The sequence below is a fragment of the Gambusia affinis genome, linkage group LG07, assembly GCF_019740435.1.
Source record: "Gambusia affinis linkage group LG07, SWU_Gaff_1.0, whole genome shotgun sequence".
NCBI lineage: Eukaryota > Metazoa > Chordata > Actinopteri > Cyprinodontiformes > Poeciliidae > Gambusia > Gambusia affinis.
This window is the reverse complement of record NC_057874.1, coordinates 22,289,506-22,311,496: the sequence shown is the minus strand read 5'-3', so window position 1 is coordinate 22,311,496 and position 21,991 is coordinate 22,289,506. Positions and strand designations below refer to the sequence as shown.

At 36.5% G+C, this 21,991-nt stretch overlaps 1 protein-coding gene across 1 annotated transcript in view; it reads left to right on the top strand.

The window, feature by feature from the left end:
• Positions 1-21,991, top strand: part of snta1 (syntrophin, alpha 1) — a 40,985-nt gene that overhangs the window by 14,327 nt on the left and 4,667 nt on the right. The window contains exons 3-4 of the mRNA XM_044122010.1: positions 19,502-19,697; positions 19,978-20,167. Of these exons, the coding sequence (XP_043977945.1) occupies positions 19,502-19,697; positions 19,978-20,167 (386 nt within the window). The remainder of the gene's footprint in view (positions 1-19,501; positions 19,698-19,977; positions 20,168-21,991) is intronic.

The following is a 21,991-nucleotide window of genomic DNA, read 5'->3' as shown; positions in this document are numbered from 1 at the left end:
GTTTATCTGTTGATCTGGAGGGCGGAGGTAGAAGCAGCATCGCCCTGATGTTTGAAATTATATTCCCAGATGTCATGTTGTTTCTTTATCTCTTGCTGCTGGTAGGTTCAGGAATGCAAACCTTTTTCTGTACATTTTCTTCAAAAGAATGTGTGATTTAATCAAGTCTGATAGTCTTTCTTGTTAAAGAGTGTTCTGGAAGACTCCAGATACAGGCAGGAGAGGCAAGCTGATTGCAGAACAGCAAAACAACTTCAATAATTTCCTAGTATAAAAGAAAAGCTTGACAAAAAAAACGAAGAAAAAAAAAAACGAAACAGCACATGTCACAACCTATACAGAGGCTCACATAATGATATAATGTAATTTATATGAAAGACTGTACCATGTAATAGAGTGACTTACAAAAGCATTTAGACGTCTTGACCATTTTCTCACTTTGTGAAAAGATGATGATGCTTGGTTTTCTAGACTGATAATGAATAGAGAATCTTAAAAGTATGGCATGCATAAAATCTTACTGTATCAATACTTTGTAGATCCAGCTTTTTCTGCATTCATGGCAGAAAATCTTTAGGTATATGTCCGCCTGCTGTGCACATTAAATTTATTTCCCTTTTTTTCTGTACAGAAAGGCTCAAGGTCACATTAATGGAGAGCATCTGTGGAGATTTATCTTTAACTCTTGCCACAGATTTCAACTTGATTTAGATCTTCACCTTGTCTGGGCCAAGGATATGCTTTGATCTACACCCTTCTTTTTGTTGTTCTGCCTGTTATTGAGTTTTGTCTGGTTGAAAGGTGAACCTAAGCCCCATTCTTTTAAAATTGATAACAGGTTATTTTCCTAGATTCCTGTTATTAACTCTTCAACTCTTCAACGTTCTTGCTCCAGAAGTTCATTCCCATAACATGATGGGGCCATCACCATACTGTATGGTTGGAATGCTGTTCTTAGAATAAACTCCAGTGTCAGCTTTTGTTACAGGGGTAGTGGAAGTTTAATCATTTGTCTCTCCTAAACAGAGTGCCCACTATATTTCTTGTTTAAAACTGCAAACATGATTTACAACTTTTTTCAATTACTTTTTATGGCATTGTTTGAGTTGGCAAGCTTGTAATTGTGTCATATTTTTTGCACTTACAGATGCAAATAATATGCAGAACATTACTTGATGCTTAAACTTCTTAACAACTGAATTCCTGACCTCTGCAGGAGGTGTGCAGATGTTGAATGTTTACCTGTTGGGTGACTTTTAAAGGCTTTTGGTAATACTGACTTTTAAAAGGTTTTGGTAATGCTGGATATTTAACATCATCAGAATAAATGCAGCTGAATACAAACACCTCCCACACTGTTCTTATTTTTTTAAAACATTTAAATGTATTGTTTTGCTCCCTCTTCATAATATTGTACAGGCCTAAATTGGTCTATTACATAAAATAAAATGACTGAAGTGTGTGGTTGTAAAGTGAATAAATTAGAAAAAGTTCAAGAGTTATGAAAATTTTAGCAAAGAGCTTTAGTGTTAAGGTTGGACCTTAGAAAGTCATAAAGGACTAGTTTGTAAACTAGAAAATTCCTGAAGAAATTTAACTGGGGCCTGCCAAAGTGTGCCCGTCGGTTTGGACCCAGCGTTCTGATGCTAAAAATTAGCATCAATGCTAAAGAAAGCTGAATGGTAGTCAATAGCCCTTGGAGAGTTACAAGCATGTTGACTAACATGCACCTTCACCATTCAGTATGTTGAAATTAGTGTATAAGCTCAAGTTAGCCAAAATGCTAATGTAAGCATAAATACTTTCAGTAACATGTGGGGTATCATTAGAATGTTCTCTGTAATTTACTTACTCCATTCAGTATACTAAACATGGCTAATAAGACAGAAAAATAGGTAATAGCTTATTTAAGCTATAAGGCTAATGCTAATGAACTGCCTTGCTGAGAGAAACAGATAATGCTTCGCAAGTCAGTCACTGCTCTCCTTATGCATTGCTATGGGCAAGCCCCAATAAAGAGACATTCTATTAGGTGTAGAACAATAGGTGCCTGCCATGCAATGCATGGAGGCAGTGACTGACTTGCTTTGTAAGTCAGTCACTGCTCTCCTTATGCATTGCTATGGGCAGGCCCCAATTAATAATACCTACATTTCTGAGTTTCATACGGCAGCAGCGCGGTTATGGATGGCATGTAGAAAAATAATCCTTTTGCCTTCCAGCGTTGTCCGCAAAATTTCCTTATATAAACAATAACATGCAGGTGGTCTACATTTGTAAATATGATTATGATTAAGTCAGTGCACGTTACTTTTATATAGATCTATATCTATATAGATCTAGATATATCTATATCTATCTATCTATCTATCTATCTATCTATCTATCTATCTATCTATCTATCTATCTATCTATCTATCTATCTATCTATCTATCTATCTATCTATCTATCTATCTATCTATCTATCTATCTATCTATCTATCTATCTATCTATCTATCTATCTATCTATCTATCTATCTATCTATCTATCTATCTATCTATCTATCTATATAGATCCATCTATATATATATATATATATATATATATATATATATATACAGTATCTATATATCTATATGTGTATGTATATATTAATCTATATCTCTAAATCTAGATAGATCTAGATTTAGAGATATAGATTTATATATTTATAGAGAGCGAGAAAGATAGATATCTATCTATATAGACATCTATCTGTAGCTATATATAGAAGATATATATCATATAGATATGATATATATCTATATATGATGATCTTACATCATCATATAGATGAGGTAAGATCATCTATATAGATCTTACGTCTATATAGATGATATATCTATATAGATATATCATCTATATAGATGATATATCTATATAGATATATCATCTATATAGATGATATATCTATATATCTATCTATACAGACAGATAGATTTAGATATATAGATGATATATCATATATCTATCTATGCAGACAGATAGATTTAGATATAGATAGATATATCTTGACCAGAAAGATAAATATTTTTCAAATTTTGTCCTAATTTGTATAAGTTTAGATTTCTAAAAGTCTGTTTTTGTTCCAAGTTGTTTACATTTTCTTTTTCCAAATCTCCCTTTAATTAATAAATGAGGTTTTCTTATTTTCTGTGTAGAATTAGAATTAAAACTCTAACAGTGGATGAACATGAGTGCTGATGCTGTTGAATGTGGGGGAAGCCGGAGCACCCGGAGTGAACCCACAGCTACACAGGGAGACGTTCCCCACTGTGCAGTCCTGGCTTTTTAATATTGAAATGTCCAATTAACAACAACAGCAGCTCTTTCTAAATTACCGCCGATCACCCAGCCCACACCTGGCCCCACCGCCCTTTTAAATCTGATACTGGAGACATGAAGTCTACGCTGGATGGACTTTACATCTGTTTTTGAACTTGCGCAGAGATGTTGGAGATAAAGCCTTTTTCAAACGCTTCCACAGTGACATCTTTTTTATGGAGATATCTTCTTCTTCAGAGACAATGATGTGCTCCGCTGGATCTTCAGCTGCTTGAGTCTCTGATTCCTGAGCTGTTTGGATTACTTCTTCCTTTAATGTACCGTTTACCTGTGGAGGGGATGTTCTCGATGTTTCCATTAGACCACCCTCTGATTCTGTGGAAACTACAGGAACTTTACTCGTTACATCTTCTGAACCTTTGCAAGATTCTGTCTCTATTTCCTCAAAAGCTGTCTGGGGGATCTCCGGTATAATTTCTAAATCTGTTTTTGGTGTCTTGGTGTTTTGGACCAAGTTTTGTTCTGTCTCTACCGGGTTTCCAGTTTCCAGTTCAGCTTTCACTGCCATTTTTCTCGTTTTCTTACATCTAGATTTCTTTGATGTCTTTTTCTGACCTTCCTGGTCTCCATTTTGTTGGGTTTCAGAAACAGTTTCTCCTTCAGTGATCTGCTGTGGTTTACTGATCACTGCTTCTTTTGTCTGAATCTTGTTTATAATGGAAGCTGTTGGATCCTCAACTGTTTCTAGAGTAGAAACTACTTGATGTTCACTGTCTTTTCCAGAAGCGTTTTCATTATTGGGAGTCTCCAATTCAGAGGAAGCTTTTAATGCTGTCTTCCTCTTGATCTTACGTCTGGATGTCTTCAATGTCTTTTTCTGATCTTCCTGGTCTCCATTTTGTTGGGTTGTTGAGACCATTTCTTCAGTGATCTGCTGTGGTTTACTGATCACTGTTTCTTTTGTCTGAATCTTGGTTTCTATGGAAGCTGTCGGATCCCCAACAGTTCCTAGTATAGAAACTACCTGTTCACTGTTTTCTCCAGAAACGATTCCATTGTTGAGCTTTTCAAATTCAGAGGAAGCTTTTAATGCTGCCTTTCTCTTGATCTTGCGTCTGGATGTCTTCGATTTCTTCGATTTCTTCAATGTCTTTTTCTGATCTTCCTGGTCTCCATTATGTTGGGTTTCAGAAACAGTTTCTCCTTCAGTGATCTGCTGTGGTTTACTGATCACTGTTTCTTTTGTCCGAATCTCATCCCCAACTATCTCTGGTACTGAAATGTTTTGCTGGTCACTGTTTGCTCCAGAAACCTTTTCATTGCTAAGAGTCTCCAGTACAGAGGCAGCTTTCTTTCCTGACTTTCTCCTGTTCTTACCTGCTGATCTATTGAATAGCTTGTCCTGATCCTGATGCCCATTCAGCTCCGTTTGAGAGGGCTGTTTTCTTACCAATAAAAACAGCTCAGTTTGGGTTGAAATTGATTGATAAACTGGTTTGACTGGACATCTGGTTTCCAGTGTATCCATCTCCGTTTGTGTTGAAGTCGTTTGATAAACTGGTTTGACTGGACATCTGGTTTCCAGTGTATCCATCTCCGTTTCTGTTAAAGTTGTTTGATGGACTGGTTTTAGCTGATAACTGGTTTCCAGTGTATCCATCTCCGTTTGTGTTGAAGTCGTTTGATGGACTGTGTTTAGCTGATAACTGGTTTCCAGTGTATCCATCTCCGTTTGTGTTGAAGTCGTTTGACGAACTGGTTTTAGCTGATAACTGGTTTCCAGTGTATCCATCTCTGTTTGAGTTGAAGCAGATGAGTACTGGACTGTTTTCTGCTTTGGGGTTTCTTGAAAATCAGTCTGAGTTTCAACAGAAACCATTGAATTCTTTCTTTGTCGTCTCTCTGAGAGTCCTTTCCTGATCAGATCCTTCTGCTGTTCAAGTTTTGCATTCAGTTTCTGATTTACATTGAACATCTCATCAAGCTGCTTGAATAAGTACTTCTGTACTTCCATATATTCCAGTTCAGTTTCCTTAAATTTAGCAACACACATACACTGATTTGTTGTCTTTCCAGGAGATGGACTTCTCTGCTCTTTTTGCTCTTTTTGCTCCTGTGTCTCCAGCGGTTTGAAAATGGATTCCTTGGTGGTGACCAGCTGTCTTGAAGGAATCACGGTGTTCTTGGAAAAGCTTTCCGTTTTCAAGGAAGCTGCCACATCATGATCTTGCGTTGGCATTGAAACACTTTGGGCTTCAATATTCTCGGTAAAAAACTGTATATCTACGCGAGGTTCTGACTTGGGCAACATTTTCCAAAACATCTTCTTTCCGCTGCTGGGCAAACCTGCTTGAAGACTTTGGTTTTCCGGCAGAGGTCCGTTATTAATGTCACTGTTTTCAGAAAAAAATGATAGATCTACGCAGGCATCAGGCTCGGGAAAAGATTTCCACAACAGTGGCGTCTTCTTGATGCGCTTAGTCTTGGATTGTTTTTCTCCTTTCTGATCCAGTTTCCTCTGTGGTTTGGAGATGTCGTTCTTTTCAGTGACCGGTTGCGATACAGAAATCTCAGGTTCCTCTGTGCAGATCTCCTTCTTTAAGGAATCTTTCTGTTCACGATCCTCTTCAGGCAGAGAAGTGTGCAGCTTTTCAACAGATTCAGTGCCGGACTGCAGGGGCTGTTCCTTCTCTGTTGTCTCCTGCAGTACAGAGATCGGTTCCTGTTTGGCAACCAGTGAAGCGTCTTCAGTGCTTTCAGATGAAAGATCGACAGGGGCGTGTTTCTCCAACCAGATGTGGAATGGTATCATTTTCTTCTTGATGCATCTCGTAGTTGGTAGCTGTTCCTTTGACATGGAGGGCTGTTCTTTCTCTGCTACCTCGACTGTCTCTTGCCCTCCCGCGGTGGAGTCTTCTCCACTAACCAGTGATTCGTTCTGCTTCTCAGTGTTTTCTGCAGAAACCTCTTGGTCAGCGGGGACGTGTTCCTCCGACCAGGTTTTAGATGGTACCAGGTTCTTCTCCTTTGACTCACTGTCAGGTGTCGGTTTGTCCCCTTTCTGATCGACTGCCTCCAGAGCTTTGGTTATCGAGCCATTGTCAGTCAGAGGTGAAGCGTCCTGCTGTTGGATGTTTTCAGCAGAGATCTTCAGCTCTTGCTGCTCCAACCAAACTGCAAACGACACCTTCTTCTTCTTCCGCCTGGGTGTCATTGGTGGCTGCAATTCCTTTTTGACAAAGTTGTCAGATGCAACCTCTTCAATTCTATGTTGGTTGGTCTCCATTGTAAGCTTTGCTTGTTCAGGTTCTAAGCTAAATCAATTCTCAAGAGAAGCGTATTAACAAGGCTGCTAAACGGCTGTGATGAAAGTTGATGATTTGAGGAGTTTATATAATGGCTGGTGATGTCAGAATTCTGCCTTTGGAGTTAAACTGTGACATCACGGTGTGATGTCACAGTTTTGTTTGGTATTCAGAGCGGGCTTGTCTGATGGATTTTTTATCAACAGGACGGATGTGAAGAACCAACCAGACTACAGAAAGAACTGCCACTGGTTGCCATAGTTACCAGTGAGGTGCGGTCACTGGAAGCAAGTGATGCAGAGCCTCACCTGTCATAATGGAAAAATATAATGGAAAAAATAATTTAGATAGCTATTTTTACCCTGTGGTTTGTACTGTAAAGTATTTATTTTTTATTTAGGTTAACCAATTTTGATTATTTTTTCTTCAAAATCGCTGAATTTTTGCATTTTCCCATTCAAATGCTCAGAAGCGCAGCAGGTGAGGCAGCATCAGGTGAGGCAGCAGCAGGTGAGGCAGCAGCAGCTGAGCCTCACCTGGGACTGATCAACTTCTCACTGGCTGCCATCCTATGAGAGCATGCTCCTCCTGTCTGTACGCCGCCAATAAAATGGTTAAAAAACATTTCATATATAAACTGATTTTCCATAATTTAGCTCATGTACATAATGCACAGTGTTTGTTGTCACCAGCTGTGTGTGTGACGTGTTTCGTGGCTGAGGAGCGATCAGAAACCAGAGAACAGATTCAAGGTGAGGCAGGCAGCTTCCTGTTGTTACTGTAAACAAGTTATTATTTGGTGGTTAATCAGGACAAAATACGGTGTTTTGTGGGTTTTTCCATCCATATCCTTTAAAATATTTTAGTTTAATAACACTTTTTATTACTAAACCTTGCTAAATAGATGTTGGTACCAATAATATGTGAGACTGAAGCTGTGTGATAGCAGTGTAATATTAGTGTACATGAATCATATCCTATCATTTCAGTGAAAAACTTGTTTCCTCTGTCTGATACTGTTTTATTCTTACAAACGCCCCTGTACTTAAAATATTTTTTAACAGGTAGGACATTCTAGTAAAAGGATTAGGACAAACAGGAAGGATATTCAGATGGAGGAAGTGATCTTCTTGTGGTTTCATCATGTATATAAATTGTTCCAATGATAATCTAATCATAACTCCTAAGCTTCCATTTCAGTCTCGTCACTCATATAATGTTAGGTAAAATGAGCAAAAATGCTAATGTTAGCGTGAATCCTCTCAGTAGCATGTGGAGTATCATTAGTATGTTCTCTGTAATTTACTTACTCCATTCAGTATAGTAAACATGGCTAATAAGTAAGTAGAATAGGTAAAAGCTTATTTAAGCTAAAGGGCTAATGTTAATGAACTGCCTTGCTGCGCAAGGCATTTCCCTAACCTGAGGGAAACAGATAATCCTGAATCATTTTATTGCCTGAGGCGCATATTGAGGCTTTTATTTTGAAATTTGCAGAAAGAAAGAAAAAATGCCCACACCAATCCAATGTGTAAAAGTGCTTTGGATATACCAGTCACTGCTCTCCTTATGCATTGCTATGGGCAGGCCCCAATTAATGCAGTAAAACTGAGTATTGCATGTTTTTAAATTATTTCCTCTGTGTGATTAAGGAAGCAAAATGGAAATGTATGAATCCAGTAAATGCTGAAAACAAGACCTTCTACATAATTGCTCTGTGTAAACTCTGCCTTTTGCATTAAAATGACAGCGTCACTGCTTTCCTGTGGAAAGGCAAAACCAGATTCATGCATGTGTTTTATATGATAATTAGTCTTTCTGGCTCTTCCTTTTGTGACAATATAATCATTACCTTTAAAACTCTCCTCAATCCTCTCTTCCACATCTCCTGAGAACCTCTGATGTTTGGATAATTTTCCTTGCATTCTCTTTGCTCCTTCCTCGGCTTTTTGACTGACATACATAACAGGAGAGAGATTAAAGTTTTTTTTTGTGTGTGTGTGTGTGTGTGTGTGTGATTTGTAGTCTTTTTTTTTTTGGTGGAAGTGCCTGTAGACCAGTTCAGTGAACCAACTAGCTTGAATTCATTTTGAACAATCCAAATTTTACTATACTTGATTATCATGATTATATTTAAAGAACTGAATAAGCTTTCTTTTAAAAAAAAATAATAATAATTACATTTTTATGAATTCATTGATATGTAATGTGGGCATGGAAAGACCATCAAAACTTACAAAAAATGTAACTACAAATTATGTAAAGCATTAGGGAAACTTGTGTTATATAAAACTTGTGATGGTTATTTGCACATTTTCACTATAATATGTTTGGCATCAGAATATACTGTTTTCTACTAATGTATACGGATCTCTTTAATTTTGTAAAGGTAAACCACTTTAATATGTGACTGTTGCCTGGATACAATATGATGCGTGCTTTTAAAAATCAATCCGACAATTTTCTAGAAGTAATTTCCACCTGCCGTGATGACAATCTAGTCTAGTCTAGACTCATTTTCTTGGTGAAAACTTCTTTTTTCTCTGTCAAATTATTTAAAATACATATGAAGCTGTGTTGGTTGTGTTAACATTGATAGAATCATGCCAGGGGAACATGTTTTGTTTCAAGCATACTGACAGTGTTCATTACTCTTTTGTAAATGGTCTTTTGTATGTTTTTTTATTTATCATATAGTTTGATGTGACAAGAGCAATAACTATAGAAATCCCTGCTGTGAAATTTCAACCTTATGCACACAAAACTTTGTTTCTTTATTTTTGTAGCACAACAAACTCAGTGTGCTCACATTCAAATGTGTAGCGATTAACCCATAAAATACCACAGCTTATTAAATTACAATTTTCTCCTCGGGCCATTCTACAGTGTCTGGCTGTTAGTTATCTTAATAAGGCCCCAACTGAATCCCTTTACCCCAATCCTGGGCCTCTGATAAACTGGTGGCCAACGCTTACTTCCACTCTGACTCACATTCAACTCAACAGTCTCAGTATTCTGCAGCAGGATGTGCGTACACTGGAGACAGAAGGCAGCTTTCCTTTGCTGTAACTTTTTCGAACTTTACTTTTTAACTGGTTAACTGTTCTCCCTTTCTTCTATACAATTAAAATTTCATATGGAAATGATGTTCCTAATTTGCAATCGGCATTACTTCTTTTGGGTCCCACTGAAAAATACTTACAAATGTACAAAAGGAGAATAGTTTTTCTTCATTTTGGAACCAAATGGAAAGAGAATGCTGCAAAGTAAAGTGAAACTGTCTGAAGCTGAATCTTTTTTCCGCTCTGTTCTTGTCCTCTGCCAGATCCTGTCCAAGTTTCCTTCATTTTCACTTTCTTTAATTAGGATAATTAACTCTCTTGACACACTATGCAAAGTAATCAAATCTCTGCTTTGGCACTATATGAATTAGCCTAAAAGTCTGATTCACTGGTCTCTGCCCTCTTTCTTTTTCTCACACCACACCCCCACAAAGCCCCCCAACTCCTCCCCTCCCAAAGGTTGGCATTTATCCCTGATTCTAATTAGTTGGGCTGCAGGATTGATGTATGATGTTCTCATCTAAATCATACAGAAAACAGGAAATCTCCACTGGATGACTGGCAGAAAGACACCAAAAGATATATATATATTCATAAAAAAAAAGGGATACCTACAGCTGGCATATGCCAAAATGCCCAAACTTCTCTGATAAGCAGCATTAATTGAGTTATTTACATATTCCGAAAGTGTGGTTTACAAAAACAAAGATAAAGAAGATATGATGTTTTGAATGCTAACATTCTGCAAACAAGCTTTGTGAACAAAACAGTCCTCAAAGGTTGTAGCCTTACCTGATGAGCTCTCTGGGGATGTTAACAAAGGCTGTTCATTGACATTGTTAACCCCAGTCCCCAGTATTAACTGTGAGCAGGTATGACTGAGAATTTGGCAGATAAAAGCAACCATTTGCCTGGTTTGTCTTGTTTTAAATATATACATTTTTAGACGTTTCAGCATTTGTTCCATTTTCCAATAATGGTGCGAGCTTCTATCTTGTGAACCTTTATCATGGACTCATCTGTGAACCCTAAACTTTAGTGGAATTAAACCATGCCTAAATAAATATGCAACCCGACTCCATAAGCGGAAGACAATTATAAATACAATATTCTAGACATTTTTTCAGGTTAAAGAAAGTCCAATGTAAATAATTATTTTAGTTTAGGTGTTACAGTCACCAGATGCTCACTCACCTGGTCAATGTCATATTATTAGAGTCACAGCAGTGCAGAGATCTGTGTGCCTGTGTTATATACTTGTCCTAATTGTGTTTTAAACACAATAAAAGTTTCCCCCACCTTCCTGAAACAGTTCAGATTAAATCTGAAAATAAGCTGAATTCAAATACAAAGTTTACTGTTTTAAAATTTCTCAAAATGGCACTCAAAGCATGGGTTGGTTTCTTTATAACTTCAACTAGCATTTCGCCAAAAAACAGATATCACTATTTTTTCAGAAGTTAGTCGGTATTCATCCTTGCTCTCCATTTATGCTGTGGTTACTTGTTCCTGGTTTTGCAGTGCCACATCACAAATATTCAGTAAACCTGGTGAAAGGGTTGATTTAACACAACATAGATGTTTCAACAGAGTGCAATTAGCACAGTGCAATAAGTTTCATTTCTTGCATTGCTAATAAAGGTGAATCTATTTGCATTTACACTGAGTTCTGCTGATTAAAATTGTTACATACCGCTAAAGCCTAAAGTTTTTAAGTAATCAAAATGGCTTTCTGTTCCTTAATCCATAATATCTTTTTTTTAATGGTTATGTGGGGTGCTTGAACCCCACATAACCAAGAACTGATTACAGCTGTGATTGCAGCTAAAAGTAGCTCCAACAAAAGTAGGTTAATATTGAAGGCGTCAGATTAATTAAATATCCATGTTGCATCAGACTTTCTCAGCAAACAAACATTCATATTCACACCCATAAATTATTTTTGTTACTGGCTTTCAATCTGTCCAATACAAAGCAAAAAAATATCAAGTACATGTTCATAATTGCTAGGCTTACAGAGCTAATATATAGATGCTGTTTTTCTACTGACCTCAGTTGACAACAAGCATTCTCTTGTTTTTGTACAGTTATTTATGTTCTTGTTTTGGCCCCAGACATCTTGCCTTAGAGATGTGACATTGGGTCATTCTGTTCCTGACATACATTACAGAGCCAACAACATGCTTCTGAGATCGTTGGCTGGACTTTGAAATTCCATCCACTCCCACAGTAACCAGTGGTGGGAGCAGGAACGGCTGGTGTTCAGCTTTATTCCGCTGACTGTTGTACAAGAAGCCAGCACCTCTTTTTGGCCATCGAAATAAGCAATGTGCAAAAAGAAAAGAATAGTCCAACAAGTTGATGTTGTTCTGGTTAGAGAGCAAAGGGTTTAAAGACAGCAGTAATTATGCAGTCGATGAAGAACAGTGCATCCTTCAGATTGAAAAAGATTTCAATCTCAAGGATGCATTTTGCAGATTTAGTTTGCAAAATGTTGCATAGCCGTAGTAGCTGCAATAGTACTGAATATGCACATGTTTTAGGAATTTTAGCTTAAGGCCTTTAGTGGTTTTAGTCTGTTTGGTACTTGGTGTTGCAGATTGGGGGTTAAAATCACTATGGATTATGTTTGCATGAGAAAAAATATATGTATTTTTGATTGTTCAACAGAAACCAGACTTTTAAAATGAACCAAGCTACAAAATTAATCTGGTAGTTTGGTGAATTATTTTTAAACTTACATTGCTAAAAATATATTTATAGTGTTTCTGATGTTAACTGTAAAAGTGGAGAACCGAGCAGGAAAAGATTAGTAACATACCTCGCATAGGAAGGCAAGAAACTCCTTGACTCTCACACAGTACAAAAGTAGTTTCGTTGGCTGCCAGATAAGCTAAGTAATAACAGTTCCATCTCAGCTAATTTTAGCTCTGTATTGAATGTGTCACCAATGGTATTCACTGCAACATTTCTGGCTGAGTTTGGCCGGGTATTCTGCATGCCTGCTTTTTCCATCTTAGTTTTCACATTCTGATTTAATATATATAATTTTTTTTCCAGTCTTAATTTTTGTTGGTGAATTACACTACCTTAATCTTGGAATCATTACATTTCCCTATTTCGTTTTGTGTATAGTAGGGCTTTACTCAAAGTTTTTGCATAAGACCATAATTAATGCATATCATGTAGAATTTCAACAACTCAAAGAATTTCTTTTTAGTTTAATACCAAACACTTGATAGGAACACATGTCATCTTAAGTCTTTTACAAATATTGGATGTATTCACTTGTTTCTTCTGCTGTGTTTTTTAACCATCAATTTAGGAACTAATGACAACTGTGATACCAATTAGCGTCCACTGACTCAGTTTAAGCTCACATTTTTAATTGCCTCTCGAGAGTCAAGCTTGCCTGATGGAAATTTGGTCATCTGCACCTGCAGTTTAAGTATTGCCACTTAAGGCTTGCTGCCCACTTTTGGAGGCCTTAGTCGCGGGTTCGACTCCCGGTCCCGACGACCTTTGCTGCATGTCTTCCCCCCTCTCTTCCCCCTCCTTCCTGTCTGTCTACTGTCACAAAAATACAAGTCACTAGCACTGCAAAAACTCTTCAGAGAAAAAAAAGAAAAAAAAAAAAAGCTAGAAATTGACCCTGAAAGTTAGAACATTGCTCCATTTCTTCACATAGAATAACTGCTATTTTAGGCTACAGTCTGGACTCTGGCTTGGTCTGCCCAAATTCTTTAGTGTTTTCCCAAACCACTTTTCATAGCAGCTGGTTTGTGCTCTTTTTAGAACGCATAGGTTTAGTTTTCTCTTCTGTTTTTTATTCTTCTTCATTGTCTCTGTGGTAAATGCATTTTGCTAACTTTTTAAACATGACAAAAAGTTGTTGCATCTAGTTGTAATGCTTATATCTAAGTATTTCACTTATGAAGTACTTTTCAATCTTATGCTTTACTGTAAAAAAAAAATCATAAAACATGGGGATTTTTTGGGTGGTGAAGATTTGTCAAAGAAACAAATCTGCCTTTATTTCATGCACCTGTTGTTTATTGAGAAGCTAATGCCTCAATTATGTTCAAAACAAAAACACAAACTTGAGTTAGCAGCTTTTTGTTAAAATCTTGTTTAAAGTGGCTATTTAAAAAAAAATCTTATATTAAATTTGCACACTGTGATGATGGGAAATCTAGTTTATTCATGCTGTACACTGCTGCAGGGGTTATTGGCCAGGGGCAGGCCACACTCAGAAGCCCTATCAATGTACAAGTAGGACAAATAACACTGCATGGTCAGACTTATTCCAAAGGTCATTGTAGTGAATTACTATATTTTTGGACTGTGAGTGCACAACGTTTGCAGATACGCGCATATGGGGAAGGTGCAAATTCCACGCAGAAAAACCCAGTTTCAAATTTAAGACCTTTTTTGGTGAGATCACTGGTCGATATATAGGGAGATGACTACAAATGCAGAGCACACATTTTCGATTTTTATTTGTAAAAAAAAAAAATTGTTGTGATTACATGAGTGAATTATTGTTTGTCCTATTTTAACCTGTGATAGATGGGCAAAATGCTCAGGGTGTAACTCTCCCTGCGCAATGACCAAAGAAGTTTCATCATCATTCAGTCAGATCTGAGGATGTAGGATTGATGTCACCAGTGTAAGTACACTGTCACAAACTGATAGGCGGTGATGATTATGATGACATTTTGTGATATATTCAACTTTAGGCAAATATTTAAGCAATCCAACTTCTTTTTTCATTCTTATTTCCATATTTTTGCCTAGTGCAATGAAATTGAGTAGTTAAATATTGAATGACCTCAGTGCAGAAACAAGAAGCAGCTGCTTTTCTCATGGTACAAACATAAGTGTGCTGGCACAGGAACTAATGGACAGAAGCTCATTTTCATGAACTATTATGTATGCAAGTTGACAGCTACCACAAAAAGTGTTGACATTAGTTGCTGACTGCTTGATACATTCTCCCATCTACACATGCCTAATTAGTAGGAATATGTGTAGAGATGCCTTTTTCTGTTTAAAATGTTTATTTTGCTCAGTTTAATTGAGTCATGTAAATAATTAAGAAGAATTTGAGATTAAAAATATATATATTATTATTTGACTGCAAAATGATGACAAGGAAAATAATCATATAGAGCTGCAAATTATTTTTCCAATATGCTGGATATTAGAGTATCGTTTGTAAACTTTTACTATTTTATTCTTCGAGAAACCTATTCCTTTAACAAAACACTAAAAGAAGGAGTTTCAAAATTGAAAAATCACAATTTTGTATGAATTTTATATTGCAAGAAAGTTTTTTAATGGACCACTGATGAAAAAAAGTCATTTAAAATCAGAGAGACAGGAAATTATTCCACAACCAAAGGAGGAAAAGAAATAATCTTTTTCAATTATTCTGTGTGCATTCTAGTGGAAGTAATCTTCCTTTTTTATAACATAATTCTCAGCTGTGAGTGGGTAGACAGAAACTAAGATCAGCAACAGAACGAACATCTAGAACATTATTATTAAGGAAGAATAGATTTCCAAAAGAAGGGTTACAGACTCAATGATACTAAGCATTGTCTGAGGAGGAGTTACTGTCAGTTACAGTTTTTTCTCCTCAGTCTATTCCTTATATCATCAGATATGAGTTGAAGTCTCTGAATTCCTATGATCAGTTTTAAAAAGAATTTTGGATAACTTCTTACTTGTCAGTTTAAGATTAGAAAACCTTTAGTCATTTTTGACATGTTATGGTAGTTAAGTTGATATATCACTCATTCAGAATGAGTTGATGTGACTGGACTTGAATATTAATATATGTTTACAAACTTTATTTTAAGATAATTGCCAAAATATATTATTACTTCATGTGAATTGTTACAAATTAAATAATTTTGAATAATCATTTCATTTATTCATTTGTAGAGCAGATCTAAAAATACAGTTGCTCTACAACTGAAATATAAGCAACTGCAGCACAATGAAATAAAAGTAATCGGATTATCAGTAAAACATAAAGAGCTTTAAAAGAAAAAAGAAAAAAAAATTATACAATTTATTGAACCAGAATATCACAATCAAACAGAGCAGAAAGGGATTCAGAAATTTTAAAAAGAATCAGGAATTATGAGCAATTCAAAATCACATCTCACCACCCAATATGTTTATAGATAATTTTGGAACTGAGGTTTATTTTTTAATATAATAGTCACAGCACACAACTGACTGACTGAAGACTTACTTGGTTATCAGACTGTGACATAAACCTTAAAGCAAAAACTAGCCATGCCTATCCTTATTGAATTGCACTGATCAACTCTTCCCACAGTTTTTCCATCTCATTGTAATTCACAGTCATTTATTTGTGCAGTACATTGTTTTTGTGCAGTACATTGTTTGAGCAGTCAGTGGGAAGAATACCTTCGATGAGTTACATGAAAGCAAGTCTAAAACCGAGAATGAACACATTTATCCTCCCAAACTGCTGAGGTTGGCTAATTGGTATACAGCAGTAGGTGAAATGAAAGCTGTTTGGATTATGCAAAAAGCCGTTTTTCCCCTGCATTGTTGATTTAAGGATGTGATCCCAAGGGCTTTCAGCAACCTCATCATGTTTTCTTTTGATTATTTTGTAAGGATTTCCTGATAATGTTTTTATCCCCACCAGAGATCCAGGTTATTTAACATTGAATACCTGCTTATTCCAAAAGTAACATAGTAACACTTGCAATTTGTTACTCCACAAATCTGCCAACACCACATATCATAGCTAAATTTAGTTTGATATCAAACATAACCACAAAGAGATGGGCCTTTTTAAAAATGTATTATAAAATTGAGTTTGAATTTAAAAAAAAAAGATACAGTACACTGATTAACAAATAAATGTATAACTGGTTTGTCACACACTATTTTAACACAGGAAGGCCCCTTCTGTCTGCTCTTGTCCAGCGCCGTGACTCCTCTGCTTGCCCTCTGGCTGCTTGCCTCTTGTACTGTGCATGAAGAGCACTTCACACTTCCCCAGTGAAACCAGAGCCTTACCTTCAGCCTCCTGACTTGCCATGTCCTATGGGCTATTTTTACTCAAGCAGAGGCTACAATTGCTGAACCCATACCACAGCCTGCTGAGCCGGAGCTGCACTGTGGTGGTGGTGGTGTGTAGGTGTATCTGCATGTGTGTGTGGCTGAACTAATCGTAACAAAATGTGTCTAAAGAATTGCTCCTAAACTGAATTTGCTTGTACTTAATCATAAAAAAATATAGAAATTACAAGGATTTTGTTTGTAGTTTTGGTGATGATGAGAAAAACAAAATACCTATGAATTAAAGATTTTAAAGGTTCCTGAAGCATTTTTTCAAGTTATGTTATCATCCAAAAACTGACTCATGAGTGTAGTCATATATTATGTAAGTATGTCAATTAACTTACTCACATTGACTAAACAACAGGCGTCCAGCAATTGACCGATCAGTCAGTCAATTGATCTCTCAATGGACTGACTAACAGTTAAGTGAAAATCTTGAATCAGCAAAAGGGTCACATGGATGAGGGTTCATCATTATTTGCCTCTGATCAGGTGGTCACAAAACCATAACAACTTTTAGGTATAAGGCATGTTTTAAACCTGTGGTCTCATAAAATCTATTTGCATCAGCAGAATGTCAAGATGACCTGAAAGGGAATTTAAGTTGATGACCAAGAGCATCCTGCGCTGCCCCTCTAATCGCTTGGCAAGCTATTACAGCTGGCTCACCCATGTATCATACTTTGTACTGGGGTTCTTTATTCCACCCTCCTGAAATTCATCCATATTCATCTTATTTTCTCACCAAATCGCCTCTTTTTTACAGCTCTGTTTTATTGCAACCATCTCATTTATTGATTTTCATAAACCTTTTCATCCTATTCATTCTACTCATCTCTCTTTTATGGCCTCTTGTCTGCTGCTTGTACGCAAACCACAAGTGACAATTAAATTTGATTTAACAACACTCAGTTCTTTCAATAGTTTTCTCTTGTTCCCTATAATATCTATTGTGTCTATTATTTGTAATTCATACTTTTCTGTCTTCCACGGCACCATCTCCAGGGGTTTACCATGTCATTTGCTGACTGTGTCAAACAATTATTCAGCAGACCTCTCATATCCTCTTTTCTCTTTGATTGAGACAGTGGACTCACATTATTGTGGTGTGGTCCATGCTAGTGAAATCAGATCAAGTCAATGAACGTCCGTGTCTGTTCTCAAAGGGTAATTGATTGTTGAACACAAGCAAGAAGATAAAATCACAAAACAAACTCAAACCAACAGTGGGGTGTTAAAAAGTGTTCTACTATGCAGGTACCTGCAGTGTGAAGTATACAGTGCTGTGAGAAAATATTTTCCCTGCTTACAATTTCCTTATTTTTTGTCATAAATATGCATTTTATATCCTTAAACAGATTTTAATATTGACAGTAATAATAAACTTTACTGTCCACAAATGTGGAAATTTGCCTTTGGCTTCAGATGGTGGTTGACAACTCTCACAATATGTGATAAAAAGGATTGCTACAAAATCATAAAGTTTCAAACCAACAAGAGCCACAGCTTCTGATCTGAATAATGGTCAACAGTGGAGTAACATTATTGCACTTGGGAAAAAATAGGGGTTTTTTTTGTTTTGTTTTTGTTTGCATTTACTGCCCTGTTTTGCTTTCTAGAGTGAAGCTTAACAAACTCCCCAAATACAGGAATGACCTTCTGTTTTGACTGCCATTTATATACATCCCCCAGCAGATAGGCCAGTTGCACCTGAGTAAATACAAAAGGCAACAGTGGATTTTTTTGGAAGGTGTGTGTCACAAAACAAACCCAAATGTGGTTATGGTTGTATTGCACTGCTTTGCTGCTTCAGGATGTCCAGCAGAAAGTCCTGAGGGAGATTATCCTAATGTGGGTGTTGGAAAACAATCCATAGAGGCAGTGGGGCAAAATCTCCACATCTATGTTTGTTGACCTAAAGCAGTACAACCCCAGTCTTTACTTCAGCGGACTTAAATTAAATAATTAGAACTTGACTGAACACTGAAGACTTAATCAAGCCATTTAATTCAGGTGTGTTGGACCAGGGACACATATAAAAGTTGCTGAAAACCAGGCCTTGAGGATTGGTGTTGAATACCCTGATTTAAAACATTTAATGAGGCCATAAAATGCAAAAAAAAAATAAAATAAAATAAAACAAAACAGAAGCCATCAAAGACTTACTGTCAACACTCTATACTGCACATGGATCTCCATTTTCTCTGCTTTGGTTTTTCCATATGGATTTTAGCTTAACTGACTCTAAAAATGTGTGAAGTGACTGCAGCCTTTTGGCACCTGTCCACTGGAGTGAATAATCTTGGGTGTACAGTGTTGAGATCCTTGTTATTGCTCCTGTCCCTATGGTCCATGACTTTCCCAAAACAACCAGCTGTGCTTGGTGACCCATGGCATTGTGCTGGTGTACAACTAAAGTGAATTACATACCCTTTATGCTTCCACCTGGTGCTCAAGGAATGTCCTCCTTTCAGAATTATAAGGAAAAAATTAAGATAAAACCATCTACTTTTCATTATGTTTAAGTTGTTTTTACAAAAGAAGCTGCAATGAGTCTGTTATGAATTGTCAAAAATGGGTTTAGAGACTATTTAAAACAGCTCCTAAGTGTGGTACTTTTCAGTTTGTGAAGGATCCATTTTGGAAAAAAAATCATTATCGTTTCTTTTTGCAGTGCTTCATCTTTCTTCCTTCTCTGCTCTGGCTCTTATACAGTGAAATACATCAAGGAAATGTCTGCATTTTTTAAAAGCTCCGGTTCCCCTGGAGCAAACCTCCCTTGGGATTCTCCCCCCTCTACACCTCAGAGGAGCAATGAGGTCTTCCCCGTCGAGGTGAAAGAGCCTCGCATCATCCCACTGAAGATGTGCCAGGTGTCACGGAAAGAGTGCCCCCCAGACACAGAGAACAGGTACTACATGTTAATCATCTATCAGTTAAATGCCATGTTTAATTCAGTTAATATATTTCTCAGAACCAAGCTGAGGCTGACTGACAAGTTACAAATTACTTTGAAAGATTATCTCAAAAGGGATTTTTTTTATGTCTTACTTTGATATTCTCTTTAATATGTGAAACTTCCTCTTCATCCTGAAGCTTTGCTCTCTTTGAGCTTTTTCTTGTTTTTTTAACAGGCCCCTTTTTTCATTTTCTTTCCTCCCTCCCCCGCCTCCTTTAATCACACTTGCCAGGTATTTTGAGGTGATTTCATCCAACAGAAAGAACTCAATGTTCCTGCGGGCAAAAGATCCAGCCATGGCTCAGTCGTGGTACAATGCCATCCAAGCTGCTGCTGCCAGCCTTTTACCACAAGTGAAGGAGGAGATGAAGAGCATGCAACCTGGCATAGATGTCAAACATTTGGGCTGGCTTACAGAGCAGGTATGGAAGGATACTGTGGTACATGGGAAAAAGAGTCAAAGGACTTGCTCTTATTTTCTAAATCTTTTAATTGTATTTTTGTACTCAGTTACCCTTTTTACTCTCTAGTTCCAGTTTTCTCAATATACTTGTTGATTGTGGAAAACTCTTATATTCTCCACATTTGAGACAAGCTAGGAAAAAAAAAACAAGACTTATCTTAAAGTCTTAAACTTCAAGATACAGTAAGTCTTAAACTTTAAGATGCGTTCGAAAATTTTGAAAACTTTATGTTTTCATTAAATGTCATAAATACATTTGATTTATTTATGATATAAATCAATTTAAGAGTATTTACTCTTAAATTTTAAGAGTAAACTATTAAAAGTATTTACTCTTAAATACTTTTAAGATTATTTAAATTCCTTCACGTCATTCACAATAATATAAATAATGAAATGTTCTTCAGCTCTGATACTGCAACGCCATTCACATGTGGTAAAGACAAAACTGGTTACATAACCAGATTAGCAGTGTTCTTCAAAAAACAGCTTGTTGATGGCATCATTTACCATTTAAAGAGTTTACTGAGTCAGTTGGTTCACTGACAGCTCCTCTAGGACCTCACACCCCTGCAGCTGATCAAAATAGATCTGACAGAAAAGAACTTAATGTCCCCAAATTGTGTGAGCTTAACTCTCGGTGTAATATCTGCCATCAAAGTAATTTTGATGCACCGTTTTTTTTGTTTTTTTTTACAGGGATGCATATCTTTTGGGTTGCCTGCACAATTCACCAGAATATGTTTTAAAATTAACTTTAGTAATCTAGTAGTAATACCACTATTGCAACCAATATTTGCCTGCTACTACAGCAGTTAATAGCAGAAGATGTTTTTATTTACAAATAGACGCAGCCCTTAGTTTCCACAGCCCCTCAAATCTGTAAAATATTTTATCCTTTTCTAACAGATGTCTGTCTTGGGTTAAACGTTTCCTTTCTGGGTGTGACTTGAAAACAGTGATTCATGCGTTAGAAAGGTCACACGGCTCAACATCTGCAACTAATTTTTGTGATGTTTTAAAAAAAATAGAAGGTAGTAAAAATGGTTTTAACCCTCTGATGCCTGACATATTGACTATACTGTCTTCCATGAGTGGGTCTTTTTGGACACTTGTTTAAATCAATGTGTTCTTATGCTACTTTTGTCATTTTGAGTCAAAATAATGTTTAATATGATAATTTCTGCTCTGTTTTATTTCACACAAGAATTTATTCATGTTTGAAATATTTTAATTTTTCTCTTTTTTTAAGCCTTTTTAGAAGAAATTGTTGAACATTTATGACGATTTGTAGAACATTTTTAAAGCAAAATGACTACAGCAATTTTACAACAGTAATGTTGGAACAATGTCAGTGTCCATTATGTGTGTGTGGAGGGAGGGTGGGATAGAAAGAGCACATTTCTTGAAACTAGCTAGTTAACCAAGCTAGCTAACATTACTGTCTGTATTCTATTGGGCTGTGTGTATCATGCATGTGCGTGTGTGTATGTATGTGCATTTTGGACCCACTCACGGAAAAATGGGGTAGTAATATAATACATGCTATTTCTTAAAATGTATAAAAGGTCAATTAAAAATTTTAATTGCATGATATCAATAACATGTTTGTTGAGAAATACCTGGAATATGAAGTAATGAAAACTTTTCATTACAAAGATATTGCAAAAGGATTGCCTCACCGGGTCCAAAAGGACCCACTTATGCATAAGCGGGTTAAAAGGTGTTCAGTTTAACTTAAGGATTGCTGTATGTACCTTGAAAGAGTGACGGGCATTTAATT